The sequence below is a fragment of the Acomys russatus genome, chromosome 10 (assembly GCF_903995435.1).
Source record: "Acomys russatus chromosome 10, mAcoRus1.1, whole genome shotgun sequence".
Classification (NCBI taxonomy): domain Eukaryota; kingdom Metazoa; phylum Chordata; class Mammalia; order Rodentia; family Muridae; genus Acomys; species Acomys russatus.
The window spans coordinates 28,552,802-28,570,166 of NC_067146.1; the positions used below are offsets into that span (position 1 = coordinate 28,552,802).

The 17,365-nt window shown below is 36.3% G+C and overlaps 1 protein-coding gene across 3 annotated transcripts in view; it reads right to left on the reverse strand.

Moving 5' to 3' along the window:
* Positions 1-17,365, reverse strand: part of Phf14 (PHD finger protein 14) — a 144,697-nt gene that overhangs the window by 79,178 nt on the left and 48,154 nt on the right. For all 3 annotated transcript variants that reach the window (XM_051151924.1, XM_051151926.1, XM_051151925.1), the window contains 2 exons: positions 16,389-16,520; positions 10,043-10,211 (listed from right to left, as the gene is read on the reverse strand). In XM_051151924.1, coding sequence (XP_051007881.1) covers positions 10,043-10,211; positions 16,389-16,520 — 301 coding nt within the window. The remainder of the gene's footprint in view (positions 1-10,042; positions 10,212-16,388; positions 16,521-17,365) is intronic.

The following is a 17,365-nucleotide window of genomic DNA, read 5'->3' on the forward strand; positions in this document are numbered from 1 at the left end:
AGATAGACAGGTACCAAATAATTCTCAGCAGAACTCTTTTCTAGTATCTAATATAAGTACATCAATGCTGTTTCAAACTTCAGTTCATCAGAGTGGCTAGCCCCTTGCTAGTTAGTACAAATGCACAAATTTCACACTGTATGATTTTCCACCAGTAACCAAAAGCAAATTAAAGTCATTCAAGACAAGCAAACTTAGATTTACAGCACCATTGAATCATTTATATTAGAAAATCTTCTGTTGAGAATTATTCAGTACCTAACTTTAAAATAAATGGGTTTTTGTTTGTTTGCTTTGTTTTTAATCTCAGCTATTAGAATAAAACCCCTGTGTCTCATGCAGTCACTAGAAGTGGTCTCTAAATGGGGAGTATACGTCTTTGTAATGCAATGTTTATCCAATCTAAAGATTCAAAAATTTTGTTATAATAAAATAAACTATAGGCTAGGCGTAATGGCACATGCCTTTAATCCCAGCACTCGGGAGGCAGAGGCAGGTGGATCGCTGTGAGTTCGAGGCCAGCCTGGTCTACAAAGCAAGTCCAGGGCAGCTAAGGCTACACAGAGAAACCCTGTCTCAAACAAACAAATGAACAAATACCACCAAAAATAAATATATAAATAGTTCATTTGAAATTAATAAGTGATTACAATACACTATGTAATATAATATAAACACACGTGATTTGGCAAAAAGTTTAAATTATTTTCTCTTTTTTTGTTACTCGTTTAATTACCATACCTTTCATATACAGGCCAGTAAGAATTCAAAATGGTAAAAATTTCAATTTAATAATTTTAATAGGAAATATTCATCTATAAACATTTTTCTGATTTTAGCACTGAAGTCTTAACATTACTAAGCGACAGACTTTCGGATATGTCATTATCTCTCAAGTAAAGACTATCACTGGAATGGTGGCAATTATGACCATGACACACATATAAAAATGACATGACAAGACCATTAAAGTTGTATGCTAGCTTAACAAAACTTTTAATAAAACAAATGAAAACTATAGCTGTCGCCCTTGACTTAATAGCTTATGTGTGTAGAGAAGGAAATTTGTTATTTCCCTCTCTAAAATAATGACCTAAAAGAAGCAGTGTTCTATGGAAGACAGTGGGACTCAGTCAAGACTGAAAATGTGCTGTGACTACTGTATTTACTGTGTCAGCAAATACATTTTATAAAACCCAAAAATTTATGAGTCATGTGAAATAAAAATCACAGAACTTCAAAGGAAGTAAGGCTGATACATATGTGAATGTAAGACAGGAAAGGACAGGTCACAGAGAGCCTCTGGCACTTGTGCAAAAGATGAAAGTCACCAGATGTATATAGCATAAAGAAATGAGAAACAAAATCAGAAAGCTTTCAGGCTACATTAAAGTTATTAGAAAATATACCTAAAAGTACAAATATCATTTTTAAGTTAACTTCAAAAGGGACACGAATACTCTCATTTATTTGCTATAAATGTCATAAAAGAAAGATACGCTCCACACAAGGACAATACAGAGAAAATGTCTACATTACATACTTTCAGAAGGAAGCAGCACTAGGCTTCCCATAAGGTAACTCTACAGCCTCACCCATGAAATAGAAGCAGGAAACCTGAGAATGGGACCAAGTCTCAGCATTTGAGCCCATGAGTCCACAGACATAAAACTAGGAACTACAACAACAATCACAGGCTGTACAGATCTTTTAAAGTTATAACCCAAGTTTAATTAATAAAAATGTACTTAAATGTTAAGTCATATTTTAATACCTTTAATAATGATATAAACTATGTGTCCCTTTAAAAATTGGTATAATAAAAATGTTAAACAGTTTTAGGAAAAGCAAACAGATTCAGTAAGAATGAAGTACAAAAGTTCAACACTGATATGGACGGAATATAAAAAAAGAACATGAGTATAGCTACATAAAGTACTAGCAGAATCATCAGCTGAGTAACTAGGCTGGGTAACTGTGTGCTGCCTACTTTTATATCGACTGAACACCAACCAGTCTTCTGGAAAGAAAGAACTTCAATTGAAAAAACGCCTCTACCAGATGTGGGCAAGACTGTGGTGCACTTTTTTTTTTTCATTGATGACTGATGTGAGGCACCCAGCTAATTGAGAGAAGTGCCACCCCTGAGCAGGGGTTCCTGGGTGCTACGCAGAGCAGGCTGAGCAAGCCATAAGGAGCAGGCCAGTAAGCAACATTTCTCCAAGGCCTCTGCATCAGCTCCAGGTTGCTGTTTTGACTTCCCTCAATGATAAATTGTGGTATGGGACTGTAAGATGAAGTAAACCCTTTCCTTCCCAGCCTGCTTTTGGTCTTGGTGTTTTATCACAGCAACGGAAACTCTAAGACAAGAGGAGAGAAGAAAGATGGGCAGGACTAGGTTGCATTCAGTTGAGTTCTTGGCCATAGAAATCCTCAAACTACCCACGATGTTGCTAAGAATAATGGCTGCGTTCCTCAAACTGACACTCATGGCTCCATTGCTGAGGACAAGCCCCACGATGGAGCCTTCACCCCACTGTTCCAGTCTCTGGCGTGGGAAGGTAGTCTGAGCACTACCAAAAGAGAAACATAAACACTAACCCAGGCATAAAACTTTCAAACTAGGATCTGCCTGTCTACAAAACATGCTAGGAAAATGGTGGCATGAAATTTGTGGGAGTAGCTAACCAACTTCTGATTTGACCTATTTAAGGCTCACTCTATGAGAAGGAACCCACCGCCAACAGTGCTTGGGTAACCAAAAACCAGAGACTAGATAACCCAGAGACCTAGGGTAAAACCAAACGAGACCAGTCAAACAAATATACATAGACACACACACAAAAAAAAAACAGAATAAAATAACTCCTGATGACACTCTGCTATACTCATAGATCAGGGCTTTATCAAGTCATCATCAGACAGGCTTTGCTTGGGATGGGAACAGAAGCAGAGACCCACAGCCAGACATTATGTGGAAAGAAAGTCTAAATTAGAGGTCTCCATCAAAGCCCTCTCCTCAGAGCTCAGTGAATCTTGCAGAAGAGGAGGCATGTTCACTCACAGAGACTAAAACAGTAAGCACAGGGCCTACAAAGGTCTATACCAGGTCCTCTGCATATATACTATAGCTATTAGCTTAGTATTTTTACGGGACTTGACCATGATAATGAATGCATCTCTGACTCTTCTGCCTGTTCTTTTTTCCTCCTGTTGGGCTGCTGTGTCCAACTTTGATAGGAAAGATTTTTGCTTCATCTTATATTTTCTTTTGTTATGCTTCGTTGTTATCTCTTAGAAGCCTGTTGTTTTCTAATGAGAGTCAGAAAGGGAGTTATCTAGATAGGAACATGGAGGCGTGTAGAGAAGGGAAACTGTAATCAGGACATATTATATAAGAAAAGAATCTATTTTCAATTAAAACAAGGTAAAACAAAACAAAAAATACATAAATAGAGTGTGCTAGAAGATTCTTCATATCAACCCTTGTGATCAATGGGATGACTATGCCAGTTGCTCTCGTACCCATTTTCTCCCAGAAAGGTTCCCTGGGAAGCAAACAACCCTTAAGGTTAGGCTGCATGCCCAGCAGTAAATGGCCAACAGAAAATGAACTCAAAAGCTTCGTTGTCACATAATGTCTCATAATGTCTCTGTCTCTCTCTGTCTCTCTGTCTCTCTCTCTCTCTCTCCCCCCCCCCCCCAATCTACCTTACAGGTCCTTTACACAAAGGACCTTAACACTATGAATTGAAATTTAATATTTTTATGAAATTCCTAGTATGTAAACCAGTGGGTCTCTGCCTTTATATATTTCTTGTGCCTCTTCTTTAAATTTTTTCCTTCTCTGTTTAGTCCTATTTGATGTGTCAGTTTTATATTATATTATATTATATCATATTATATTATATTATATTATATTAATTATGTTTCCATAATTCATTAAAAGCCTCTTTGTTTTCTAATGAGAGACAGAAAAGGGAGAGGTAGGGAGGGAGTAACCGGAAGAAGTGGGCAGAGAGGGAACCATAATCAGGATATATTATGCAAGGAAAAAAATCAATTTTCAATAAAAGAGAAAAAGAACAGGAATAGAAATGTCATTTTAGAACTATGTATCACAACAAAAACAACAGAGGTAAAATATTTTCTCTTAAAATATCATTAGGCAGTATAAACACAAATGTAAATCAACACTGGTAAGGAACGGATGAGGTGTTACTAGACACCCTATAATGGCTGTATTAAAAGGACAGGCAGTAACAAGGGCTAGAAAGAATGTGAAAACAGTCCTCTGCTACGCCTAGCAAAAAAGGAAAAACATCCTGACAATTAATCATATGGTTTACAACTTCTAGATATGTATCTAAAAAATCTAAATGCAAAACTAAATGAATGGCTAAAGCTACCATCCACTAGACTATAGGACTCAAAAGCAAAACTAATTCACGGATTAAAGCTATCATTTCTTATAAAGAACGGACACTGAAGGATGTAGCTGAGTTGGCAGAGTTGCCTAACACAAAAAGGGCGCTGGGTTTCATCTCAGCACTGTATAAAGCTGGGTGTGGTGGAATGTCAGAGCACAGTGCAAGAATAATGTCATACGAGGAAAATTCTTAGTGCTCCCCAGAACTATCCCAAGAACACAAGACAAGAATCTTGTGACCTGTTTCTTCAATAGCATGGAACTGTTCTTGGAATGTGCTTTCATTCCCCTCTCAGGTATAGTGGATAGGAGTGAGTTTACTTTAAATTATTCATTATGATTGGCTATTGTTATTTTGTTTATATGCCTCCATGAGAAACAGGTCCATGTTCTTGACACATGGACCTGAACTCCTGAGAACTTTGTTCATGTGGTTCTTCTTAACCCTCAGAGTATAAATTATCTGATGCTCTGAATAAAGCTCACTATTGCATGAGACTTTAGTGTGCCTCAATTTTAAGCTCCATTCCCCAAGTTCCACAGCCTTAAGAGCGGTGAGCAGTGGTTCAAGGTTCTCCTTGCCTATATAAGTTTCAGGTCAGCCTGGGGTATAGGAAACCCTGTCTCAAAAATATTTTTAAAAGGTGCAATTAACAGTGATTATCTGTTAACAAAAATATTATTTACATTTAAAAATAATATTTATATGATTTACATGAACATGATTCTTAAATATGTAACAACCACATAAATTCATATAGATAGAATTTTATAGCAGGCCTGGAGATTGTTACTTTGGGTATAAACTTAGTAACAAAGTTATAACAAATTTCTTTACACATTCCAAATGAGAAATACTTTCTCTCAGGTAGTTATTTAAAACTCACTAGGATTACAATCTAAAGAAACACAGATACAAACAATCTTGAAATTCTGTTCTGTCAAGTTTAAAAGAACTGAAAAACCAATGGGATGAATATCTACCCTCAAAATGTACAAGTTAATTTGTTGTATTCTGTCCCTCAGTATACTTCCACCCACACATAGCCAGACAATCAGAACAACACAAAGTATTGGAAGCACAATAGCTGACTGCATGAGAGTTTCAGCTTTTTCAGCAGCTCTGACACTGTCTTCCATAGTTTTTGCACTAAGTGTCATTCCTAAAAAGTGTTTCTTACCTATGAGGTGAGATATTGTCTAACTGAACTTAATGAACCAGGCTTTTCTTGCCAAGTGTCTAATGAGGGGGATCCCTTTGTGTAGCCTCTATCACTCTAAAGAAGAGGAAAATCACAGGCCTAAAATAAATATATTGTCCATCACAAGATTCCATAGGTGTTAAGATTCTTTGTTCATTTATCCTTTCAATTAATTATTTTAATGGATTAAGAAATAGGAAACCTCACTGGTGAATACATGGGGAATGTGATAAAGATCCACCTAGATATCCAGAAAGGCAACAGGAGCTAAAATAACCTTCTAGTTTCACTACTTTAAGCTACAATAAAGTTGTACTCTAGGCACTATGTATTTTTTATTGATACTATTCATATTACATTTCAATGGTTATCCCATCCCTTGTATCCTCCCATTCTTCCCTCCCTCCCATTTTTTCCTTACTCCCCTCCCCTATGTCTGTTACTGAGGGGGACCTCCTCCCCCTTTATATGCTCATAGGGCATCAAGTCTCTTCTTGGTAGCCTGCTATCCTTCCTCTGAGGCACTATGTATTTTTTTCCCACCAGCAATTCATTTAATCACTTAATGTCTAACATAATAACCACAGCTGGGAAATATGGATAAGACAGTATCATCATCTCAGAAAAACAAAGTGTAGAGGATCAGGGATTCTGGAAGCCACTTGCTAGGGGACCACTCCTAGAATGTATAAAAGGAGAAAGAGTTGGGGCCAGGTGTGGTGGTGGCCCACGCCTGTAAGCCTAGCACTTGGGAGGCAGAGGCAGGTGGCTCTCAGTGAATTTTAGGCCACCCTGGTCTACATAGAAAGGTCCAAGACAGCCAGAGCTACATAGAGAGATCCTGTCTCAAAAACAAACAACAATCAAACAAAAAAATATAGAGAAATGTTTCACTAAATATGTCATGGCCAAATGTTTAAAAACAATTTATATTTCAACTGAAAGTATTTCAGACAGAGTAGACTTGATTCCTCTTATGTGTTTTCCACATGTGTTTATATTCATGGCTGAACAGTGTTTTTATGATTCACAGACCTATCCAAGTGTTTTAATGCTTTTCAAAAAGATGCATGAAAAAATGTGTGTTGTCACTTGAGTTTAAGGTTTCAGTCTACCATATCTACTTTTCAAGGAAGTGAGTATATAAATACTTTGCCAATCTTCTAGCTCACTGAAAATACTTTCAGGTCAGAATTTAAAGACTTTCTTTTAGTAAACACTTCTATTTGTTATTACTAGGGGCATGACAATCTCCTCCACCCTGCAATAAGAGTTTTAAGTAAGAGTTTAATGTGTGTTTTTTATTTACATCAGAAGCATAAATTTCCTGGCCAGACTCAAAAAGGCTGACCTCAGTTGTGAGTTCTTAGGAGCCTTTACTTTTTTCCTTGTGCCAAAACTTCTTTCTTTCTTTCTTTCTTTTTTTTTTTTTTTCAAAAAGAAAAAATTTTGGACGGCTTGTTCAGGTAGCAAACTGTGTCTGTCATCTTCTCATTTGGGAAACTGCTAATCTGTACCCACTGTATACTCAGGTAATTAATTTTATTCCTTCTCAAGTCTCTTGATGGGGTTGTAGACCAGATAGTTTACTTTTATAATTACATTTAGTTGTTTCGGGGTTAAGATATTTTTACATCTAGATAGATGTTTTAAGTTGATAATGATGAGATATGATATCTTTTTTTTTTTTCCCTTCATTTTTTGAGACAGGGTTTCTCTGTGTGTAGCCTTGGCTGTCCTGGACTAACTTTGTAGACCAGGCCAGCCTCAAACTCAAAACGATCTGCCTGCCTCTGCCTCCTGACTGCTAGGATTAAAAGCATGCACCACCACTGCCCAGCAAGATATGATAGATATTGATTTACATTCAGAATTTTAGACTCACAAAGATAGGAAAGGTGTTTTCTTCAAGACTGACAAATACAAATAGTGAAAACATTAAGAATGTAACATTTATATAATTCCTGGTTGTTTCATGGTTTTTCTTGCTGTAGGTAGTTTATTATACATATGTGTAATAATATAAATGTATATGTAAAAAATAGAAAAATATTTAATAAAAAAAGTAAAAAACTGTCCTTGAGGAAAATAGATATTTTGGCTTAGTGTTGTCATTTATTTTGGTAATATTTCATTTTAAGAGCCTTTATTATTTTAAAGCTTCAATTGTTTGAAAAATTACATTAAAAAAACATAATAACCCTTATTTTGTTATTATTTTTGGTTGTGAGCCTAACCTTTAATGGGTGAGCCATCTCTCATTTTATTATTTTAAAAGCCTTTTTTGTTTGTTTTGGTTTTTGAGACAGGGTTTCTTTGTGTAGCCCTGGCTGTCCTGGAACTCAGTCTATAGAAGACACTGGCCTCAAACTCAGAGATCTGCCTGCCTCTACCTCCTAAGTACTAGACTTAAAGAGGTACACCCTACCATGACAGGCTTTTTGAAACAGAGCTTTATTAAAGTGGATCCTTTCAGGATGGATAGGTATCTCAGGGACCCACCTGCCTCTGCTTTACACGTGCTGGGAATAAAGGACATGCACCATAATGCCTGGGTACTACTTAGAAAGTTTTCAGAAAAGTCACTTAGATTACTTCATTCAATTTTGTTAAATTCTTATGTAACTGATAAGGCACATCTGGGAGTTGTTCTCTTAGGTAAATTAAACTGTTTTATTTGTAATCTTTCCTAGATAAAATACCACTCATAATGTTTTTCTATATATTATAGTTTTTAAAACTATATCATAGTTTATTAACTATATCTCATAGTTATATATATTTTTACTTTATTCTTCCTACCTCAGCCTCCCACATACTGGTAGTACAAATATGCACTACAATACCTGGCTGTACTTTATATTAGATTTCAGTAAAACTTGAGATTTTTCCATCTTTCAATGTAATAGTTGCATTTTTACCAAATTTTAATTTTCCTGCCATTATTGATGAAAATGTGGAATATATTTTCCTATTGCTTATACTATACTCTGTAGGTATAGGTTACTGTTTAATTCAAAGGGACATTTCTGTGCCACCCCCCACCCATATCTGGTTGTGATCCTTATTCTGAGAATCTCCCATCTCAATGTTGTGTAAACACTGTTCCCCAATTGTCTCCTGATATGCCAATAAAGCAGTTTACAGCCAATCGCTGAGCAGGATTAAGAATAGGGCTGGACTTCCTGCCAGTGAAGGGAGGATGAGTTAGAAAAGGAAGAAGAGGGGATTCAGTCAGGAGCAGAGGCCCAGGAGACATTTCGAGAGAGGTGACTGAGCAGGAAAGCCACAAAGTACAAGTATCTCTGGGAATGTCAGCTGGGAGGAAGCCAAATTAGCTCAGAGGGTGAAGAATACAGTAATAACTCAGTTATTGAGCTACAAAGCTTATTATTAAGCAAATATAAGGTAGTCTCAACTATTTGTGTGATAGCCTGGTTAAGAGAGAAATCAAGAAACAAACACAGTTTTATCAAATTAACTACAATAATTCTCTCAAACTTTAAAGGAAAATTTACTTCCATGAGTATATAGAATAATCATAACATGCCCTAAGCTTCAATCTTTCATTTGAAAACAATATACCAGCAGATTTAATGGCTTTGGATGTGAGTATGCCAGAGCACATGCATGGAAGTCAGAGGGCAATCCATGGTGTCGGTCCAGTCCTTTCCTATATTTCCATCTTGTGAGTCTCAGGGATGAAATCTAGTGAATTACAAATAGTCTACAATTAAGCACATCTATACTATAGTCTCTAAATGCTCAATACACGCTACAAAGGGACATACAAATTTAGCCAAAACAAAGACATTACTAGAAAACCAAGGAATGACTAGCACAGAAAACACCTGAAGCATGATCCATTCTTCCCACAAGAAATTGTCAGTCAAAATAAATGAATTACAGATATATGAATCTATGAATTAATCAAATCAGTATCAGTTTTGTTAAGACATGGTGTTACAGAAGCAAAAAGGTTGACTTCTCCATTCACACAAAACCCCAAACTTGACAAACTCAACTAAAAACTGTTCATGAATGCACGGGTCTGCAATACAAAGGAAAAGAGTAGGGAATGAGAACTGCACCTCTGACGTAAGAGGTGATCTCCTACACAGGTGAGCGTGCTGAGGGAGGGCCAGGAGTCTAAGGCTCCAGGAAGGTCCTGTTTTAAGTGGAGTGTTAGGTTAAATTGGTGTTCACTATTAGGATTTTACCTAAACCCACAAACTAGATTCTCAGCTAAGTATAAATGCTACATAATACTGAAAACTGAATACACAGAAATAACCAAGAGCAGTATGGACAACTGATTGACTTCTAAGCATATGTTTATGATACAAATGCTCTCTCTGCTTAAATTTTTCCATCAGAATGTCACTGAGACCAATAAATGAAGAATAAATACCGTGTTTCTTATTGGAATCTTCTTGGGTTCTGGTGGCACATCCTGTGGAACAAATTTCACTGGCTCCTTAATCTGTCTCCTTGATCGTTTGGTTCCATCCGGCAAGGTTTCCATGGCCATGTCAGCTTCCATGTCACTGCTTCCTGCCTGGTCACACTCTGAGCACTGCCTGAAAAAGATTTGTTAAAAAGTATGGTTACAGATTTATTATCTTCCAATTTTAACTACAATTTCTATAAATATAAAAAGTATTCATACATAAATAAACACACAAACACACACAGGTAGTGTGATAATGACAATAGGAATACACTTCTACTGCTGCAAGAAAGAACTATCATGACTATTTTATAGAAAGCAATTCAGTGTACCCACAAATTACAAAAACATGTAACATTGCTATTGTGAAGCAACGTAAGTCATAGATGAAAAATAAAAAAAAAATTTGATGGAGAGTGAATTAAGTAACGAGAAATGTTTAGAGATATTTGAATTTTAAGTTACATTCAAAGTGCAAAGTATCTCTTCAAAGCTATTAATATCAACACATAAAGTTAACATCATAAATAATCTAATGTACTACAAATCAGACTTTTGGAAAACTGCTTTTGATCCTTCTTTTACATTATATTTTATTAAGGATTTACTTGGTCTACCAAATAAATGACTGTTTTTCCCAGCAATCCACATCTTTGCTAGAGTTTTTCCAGATGGTGTACTTAGCAGACTGTGTCATTAAATACAATGAAAAGGTATGGTAAAGGAGGATAAGAATGGAAGTCCATAAGGGACTTTTCAGTGTATCAATACTATACACTTACTATTAAGCTCATTTATACTTTTAAAACTAAGAGCTTTAAATCCTGAGTTCTGCAGCATAAATACAAAGTACCATTTGTTTCGATGATGCAATCATATTAACTGCCACAATGCAAGTTAAAACATAAAATATTGATTTATTTTTAAATTCCTACTAATCTGCAGTATTAACAGAAATTTTAACATAAAAAAAACTGACCAGTGAGAAAAATAAAGCATTATTTTCTAATGTATTAATTAGAAAATTTTTTCGTGGATGTTACTAATGCAACCAAAGAAGTCTTTTAGATTAACAAATCAGCACCAAAATACAAATGCACCTAATCAATAATAAACTAATTGCTCATACCCTTGTCTCAAATAAAAAAACCAGTAACTGATAATGGTAGAATTCACACGGTGACTATATTCTGAAGAGAACTTACCAGGAAAACAAAATTATAAAGAATTGTGTAATGTTAGGTTTTGTTTTGTTGAAAATAATACAATGCGATCACCATATATATGACTAAGTCTAAAGCAGTAGCAAGTTCTGTCTCAAATGTAAACCATTTTTACTTTATATCCCTAAATTATACAAATTAATATCAAATTGATCATTTTTATCAGGCCAGTGAAATGTCAAAGTTTCTCAAGCTTTCCAATCCATGTGTGTGTGTGTGTGTGTGTGTGTGTGTGTGTGTGTTTGTGTTGCCAATGAATGTGGAGAACTTGAGGGTTGGTCTCAGTCTTTCACTGCTTTGTGGCTTACTGATCAGGCTACATTGACTGATGAGCAAGTCCTAAAGATCCAGTCTCTGCCTTCCAGCACCGAGATTACAAACATGCACCATGATCAAGCTGGTTTACATGGCTCATGGCTATTAAACTCAGGTCATCAAGCTTGTGTGGGAAGCACTGGATCAGCTGAGCTCTTCCCTGAATACCCAGATTCACATTACAAATCCATAAAATCCTATTAATATAAAAGCATGTTCTTTTTGTATAATCAAGTTTTCCAATTAAAGCATTTGTCATTTTAGTTCTATTTTGTAGCTATTACTCATCAATACAACATTCTGTTGCACACTCATTTCCCAAGCCCACTGAAACTTAAATGGCAAATAAATTAGTTCTAGAACATTCAGTCAATAAAAAAATGTCATGCTGCGAAACCTCAAAACATAGAAAAACTTAAAAATATCAAGATTTTGAAACTGCCAATACTGAACACGTGCTCCAATGTCAAGGCAGCTGCCACAAGTCATGCCATATACATCTACACAAATGGACCATTTTAATTCTTTCAATAATATATTAAACATTGTAGTCTCCAATTCCAAAAACTCTTTAAGATATTTACATAATAGCTTAGAATAAAAGCTACAGGATATGCAATCCAAAGAAATCAAAGAACATTTTCAGGGAAAGTGATGATTATCTTACAAATGTCAAAAGCACACACCTGTATTTAGTAATCTATGGCAATATTATGACAAACAAGCTTATTAATAAACCTCATTTAATCCTCTATGTATTTACTTAATACATACATTTGAACAGAGACAGGTCCTATAGCTTATAATTCCTATGCAAAAAAAAATCTTAAAATTATTGAAGTAATGAAAGCTACTAACTGACAACGCTCCCTCAAAGCCAAAGACCACTTAACGAAAACACAACACAGATATGAGAAGCCTGTTTTTTATTGTACCATCGTCATCCAAGAGACATCCAAACATTACATGCTATTATGGCTGCCCTTAGTTCCAGAGGTGAAAAGTAAATCCCTATTGCTGAAGACACCACGCACTTCAGACACCCCTGAGCTGGATCTAGCCTGAGGGCTAGCTTTCACAAACCAGAAGGCACCTTACAAGCTTCCAGAGGAGGGATGTAAGCAACAGTCTTAACCAGCTATGATGCTTATAAACCACAACAATGACCAACATGACACAATAATCCTAATGGCACAGCAGTGGTACGCATAACCTGTCAGTAACCAACAACTCTACAACTGGGCTTAAATTCCTACTCAATCATTCCCAGTGCTGAAACCTAACCAACTACCCAGGACTAATAAAGTCAAAGATCTTAGGTCAGAATCTACAAACCACCACTTAAATAAACCTGCAAAATCCCTAACTACATTCTAAATGTTAGTCCTTATACCCACAGATAAGCATATTCCTCATACCTCATCAAAAACCTCTTTGTAACAAAGACCATTGCAGAAAATCAATCAAAATACAGAGTTATGAAGTCCAGTCCCAATGGATACATCTACAAAACACTTTCGTGCATAATGCACAGGAAACACTGAAGAAGAGGGGCATAAAGATTATAAAAGGAGAAGGACCAGATAGTTGGCTGTGAGACTGTGTCTCCTAATAATGTCGAAGCTATAGCCATAAAGGCTCACTACATGATTTATTATACATGAACTGAAAAGGACAACAACAATACACATGCCATAGAAATGGTAATGAGGTCTCAATCCTGAGTGTGAGAGACACAGTCTTCCCCAGGCAAAAGCAAACACACAAATTGGTTGTATAATATCAAGTGGTCAGCTCTGGAAACCTACACATATAAGTAACACACAGAGGGCGTAGCTTACCATTAGGAATATATACACATAAACACTTATGCATGCAATGAAGATTAATAGTAAAAGAGACTAAATTTGAAAGAGATCAAGGGGAGGGTATGGAAGGAAAAAAGAAAAGATAATGTAATTGTATTATTTCAAAAATAAAAGAAAAAATATTTTTAAACTACTAAATAAAATGGATTTTAAACACTAAACAATGAAAATTCATTTGAGGAATTATGCAAAAGAACACCATTCACTTTCATGATGAAATATCAAGAGAACCTTTTCCATGTGTTACATATTCTGTCTAGCACAACTGTCAAATTATCTTTTAAAAAATAGTTTTCAAATAATTACAAAGGTTATTTCTGAGTAAGATAAAAGACCAAAACCAGTTAAGGAGAAGGATTATATAGTCCAGAAAGAAGAGTCAGAAATTCATCAAAGTGTACCAGTTGTCTGAAAAAAAAAATGCAGAGTAAAAGATTGGGATGCACAAAAAATAAGCAGAAAATCAAATGCCATGTTTTCCCTTATATGCATATATTCAAAGCTCACATTTGTGTGCATTTGTGTGTGTGTGTGTGTGTGTGTGTGTGTGTGTCTGTCTGTCTGTCTGTCTGTCTGTCTCTCAAGGCCAAAGGAACCCTGTATCTTCCTCCATTACTTTCCAGTTTACTTTTTAGTTGTTGCTGTTGAAAGATTTTTTTTTTTTCACACACTATATTCTGCTCATGCTTTCCGCTCCCCCAGCTTCTCTCAGATCCTCTTTCTTTTCTGAGACAGGTCTCTCAGTGAACCTGGAACCCATAGATCCAGCTAGAAGGCATAAGCAGACAGCTTCCAGGGTCTTCCTGATATTGCCGCCAAGGGTTGGGGCTACACACACCTGAAGCCACACAAAGCTCCTTATTCTGGTTGTGGGGAACCAAACTCTGGTCCATAAGCAGGCACAACAAGCATTTTAACCCACTGAGCCACCTTTCTGGGACCCTGAATCCATAACCTTTTGAAAAGATTGCAACTCAAGGATGGCGGTCCTTTTCTTTTCTAAAACTAGAACAAGGATGTGCATAAAAATAATATTCATATTTATTTCACAGTTTTCATTGCCTACATTTCCTTTCCTGGAATAATATATCAATCAGTCTACTAAAATCTGAGTATTTGTCTCTTCCTTGGAATAAGATCAGGATAAAGTTCATTATACACATGTGTGATGGTTACTGTCAATCAACGTGGCAGAATCTAGAATCACCTGGGAGTTTCACTTTACACCTGTGGGGGATTATCTAGATTAAGTTAATTGCCATAGTAGAACACATCTTTATCACCTGACCATACTGTAGGCAAAAGATAAGGATCCTTCTGCCTTGACATCACAGCCCTGAGGGCCTGAACCTTGAACCATGAGTAAATATTAACTCACAACCTTAACTTGTTTCTGTCAGGATGTTTCATCACAGCAACAAGAAAAGACACTTTGTAGGTTTCTAGGACCCTCTGGATCCTTCTATTTCCCCATTCTCCCATGCTTCTCTCACCTAGAGTCCCAATAGGATGTCCTCCCCTCTGTCCCACTTTCCTGGTAAGTGAAGACTTTCATGAGACGTGCCCCTTGGGCTAGTGTCCAGATATAAATGAGTATATACCACTTGACTCTTTCTGCTTCTGGGTTAACTCACTTATTATGATCATTTCTAGTTCAATCCATTTGTCCACAAATTTCAGTAATTCCTTGTTTTTAATAGCTGAGGAGTATTCCATAGTGTAAATGTGCCACAGTTTCTTTACACTGTGGGACACTTAGGCTGTTTCCATGTTCTGGCTATTATGAATAAGGCTGCTATGAACATGGTTGAGCAAACGTTCTTGTTGTGTGCTGGAGCATCTTCTAGGTATATTCCAAGGAGTGGAATAGCTGGGAACATAATGATGGGCAGATCTGCTCAAACTATGGCACAAGCCAAGGACAATATGTGCAGTAAACTTCAAACCCCTACCCAGATTTAGCCAATGACAGGACATTTTCCACAGTTGAGTGGAGAGTGGGGTCTGACTTTCACACGTACTCTGGTGCCTCATATTTGACCATGTCCCCCGGAGGGGGAGGCCTGGTGGCACTCAGAGGAAGGATAGCAGACTACCAAGAAGAGACTTGATACCCTATGAGCATATACAGAGGAAGGAGAGGTCCCTCTCAGTCACAGTCATAGGGGAGGGGAGTAAGGGGAAAATGGGAGGGAGGGAGAAATGGGATGATACAAGGGATGGGATAACAATTTAGATGTAATATGAATAAATTAATAAAATATTTTTTAAAAGACACTTTAAATAAACACCTGTAGTGATTCTACATAACTAAGTCAGTAGAAAGATAATTACAAATGTTTGTCAAGACTAGGACTGTAAGTAAATTAGTGGAATATTTGCTAAGTACACCAAAGTCCTGGGTTCGATTCCTTACCCAGATAAACTGAGTATTCTGGAACAGGCCTATAAACCCAGCAGAAAACAGGCTAGGAAGTTGAAGGTTATCCCCAATGTCCTAACAACTTTAACACAAGACTGGAGAACGAGATTCTGTCTTTAAAAGGAAAAAAAGGGTTTTCAAAGTTTCTGGATTTTCAAAAATAGGCTAATGAAACTTAAAATTAATTTGCCTTCAAAATAAAAATAAAGCATTTGAGAAATACCAACTCATAAAATGAAATTATAAACACACAAGAAAAACTCCTTATGCTTTATGTAAGAAAAAGAATTGCTAAAATTAAAAAAATTTTTAAATACATTTCTATAAATATTTTATTTCATTCTATTCATGTAATAGTTAGGAAGACTTATAAATATTCAATGCAAAAGTACTTTATTACGAATTACCAATATAACACTGTTGTACTGCTGATAGTAAAAGCAAACTAACTCCAACTGTCTCCTTTCTACTTCACTTACCAATAACTGTTTTTGGTCTTCCTAGGCATCCTTGTAAGAGGAGGATCGAGGCACCCGAGATGATAATGCAGCTTACATGTGTCACATAGTAAAAGGAGATGCTGATCATGGTTCTTCTTACAAATTCCACAACTTTAATAAAAGCAGCAAATAAGAGTTATACTGCTGTCCATGGTGACAACTTACTTGTAACAGTCTTGAGTTCAACAGCTTTCATCTTCATTACTTAGTCTTCTGTTAGGCATTCTGGTTCATTAAGATTGAGTCTTGCTATATGGACCAGGCTGGCATTCACCTCATGACCCTCTTGATTTAACCTCCTGAACATGGAGGGAGTGCAGGTGTGTGCTACAGCATCCTGTAAGAACTTACTCAGCACTGCCAGCAACTGTTAGTTCTACATAATTTAGCAAAGTTAATAATAGCTCAGCTCTACTATAAGGTTAACGTTGAAGAGTGGAGATATTTAAGGTATGTATTCTCAACACAGCCTTTTATTACTACTTAAGGTTCATTTAGCATTAGTTCAACTTTCCTTTAGAAGCATAAACTATGAAAATAAAACAATGTAAATTGTGAAAAACACAACTTGGTTTTGATCACTAATTGCAAATATGCCATACACCCTTAAACATATAATCTATATATTTCTATGTCTTTTTTCACAATAGTCAGATCTCGAATTTTTTTAAAGCATACTAATTAATATATTACAAGCTTAATGATTTTTTAAGTCCGTTAACATCTCTTGAGGGAAAAGGAAATTCACTTCTAAGAAAATGAGAGCCATGGCTTGAAATTTTAGTCCATATTAGCTGGGCAGTGGTGATGCACACCTTTAATCCCAGCACTTGGGAGGCAGAGGCAGGTGGATCGCTGTGAGTTCGAGGCCAGCCTGGTCTACAAAATGAGTCTAGGACAGCCCAGGTGACACATAGAAACCTTGTCCCGAAAAACAAAAAAAAAAAAAAAAAAAA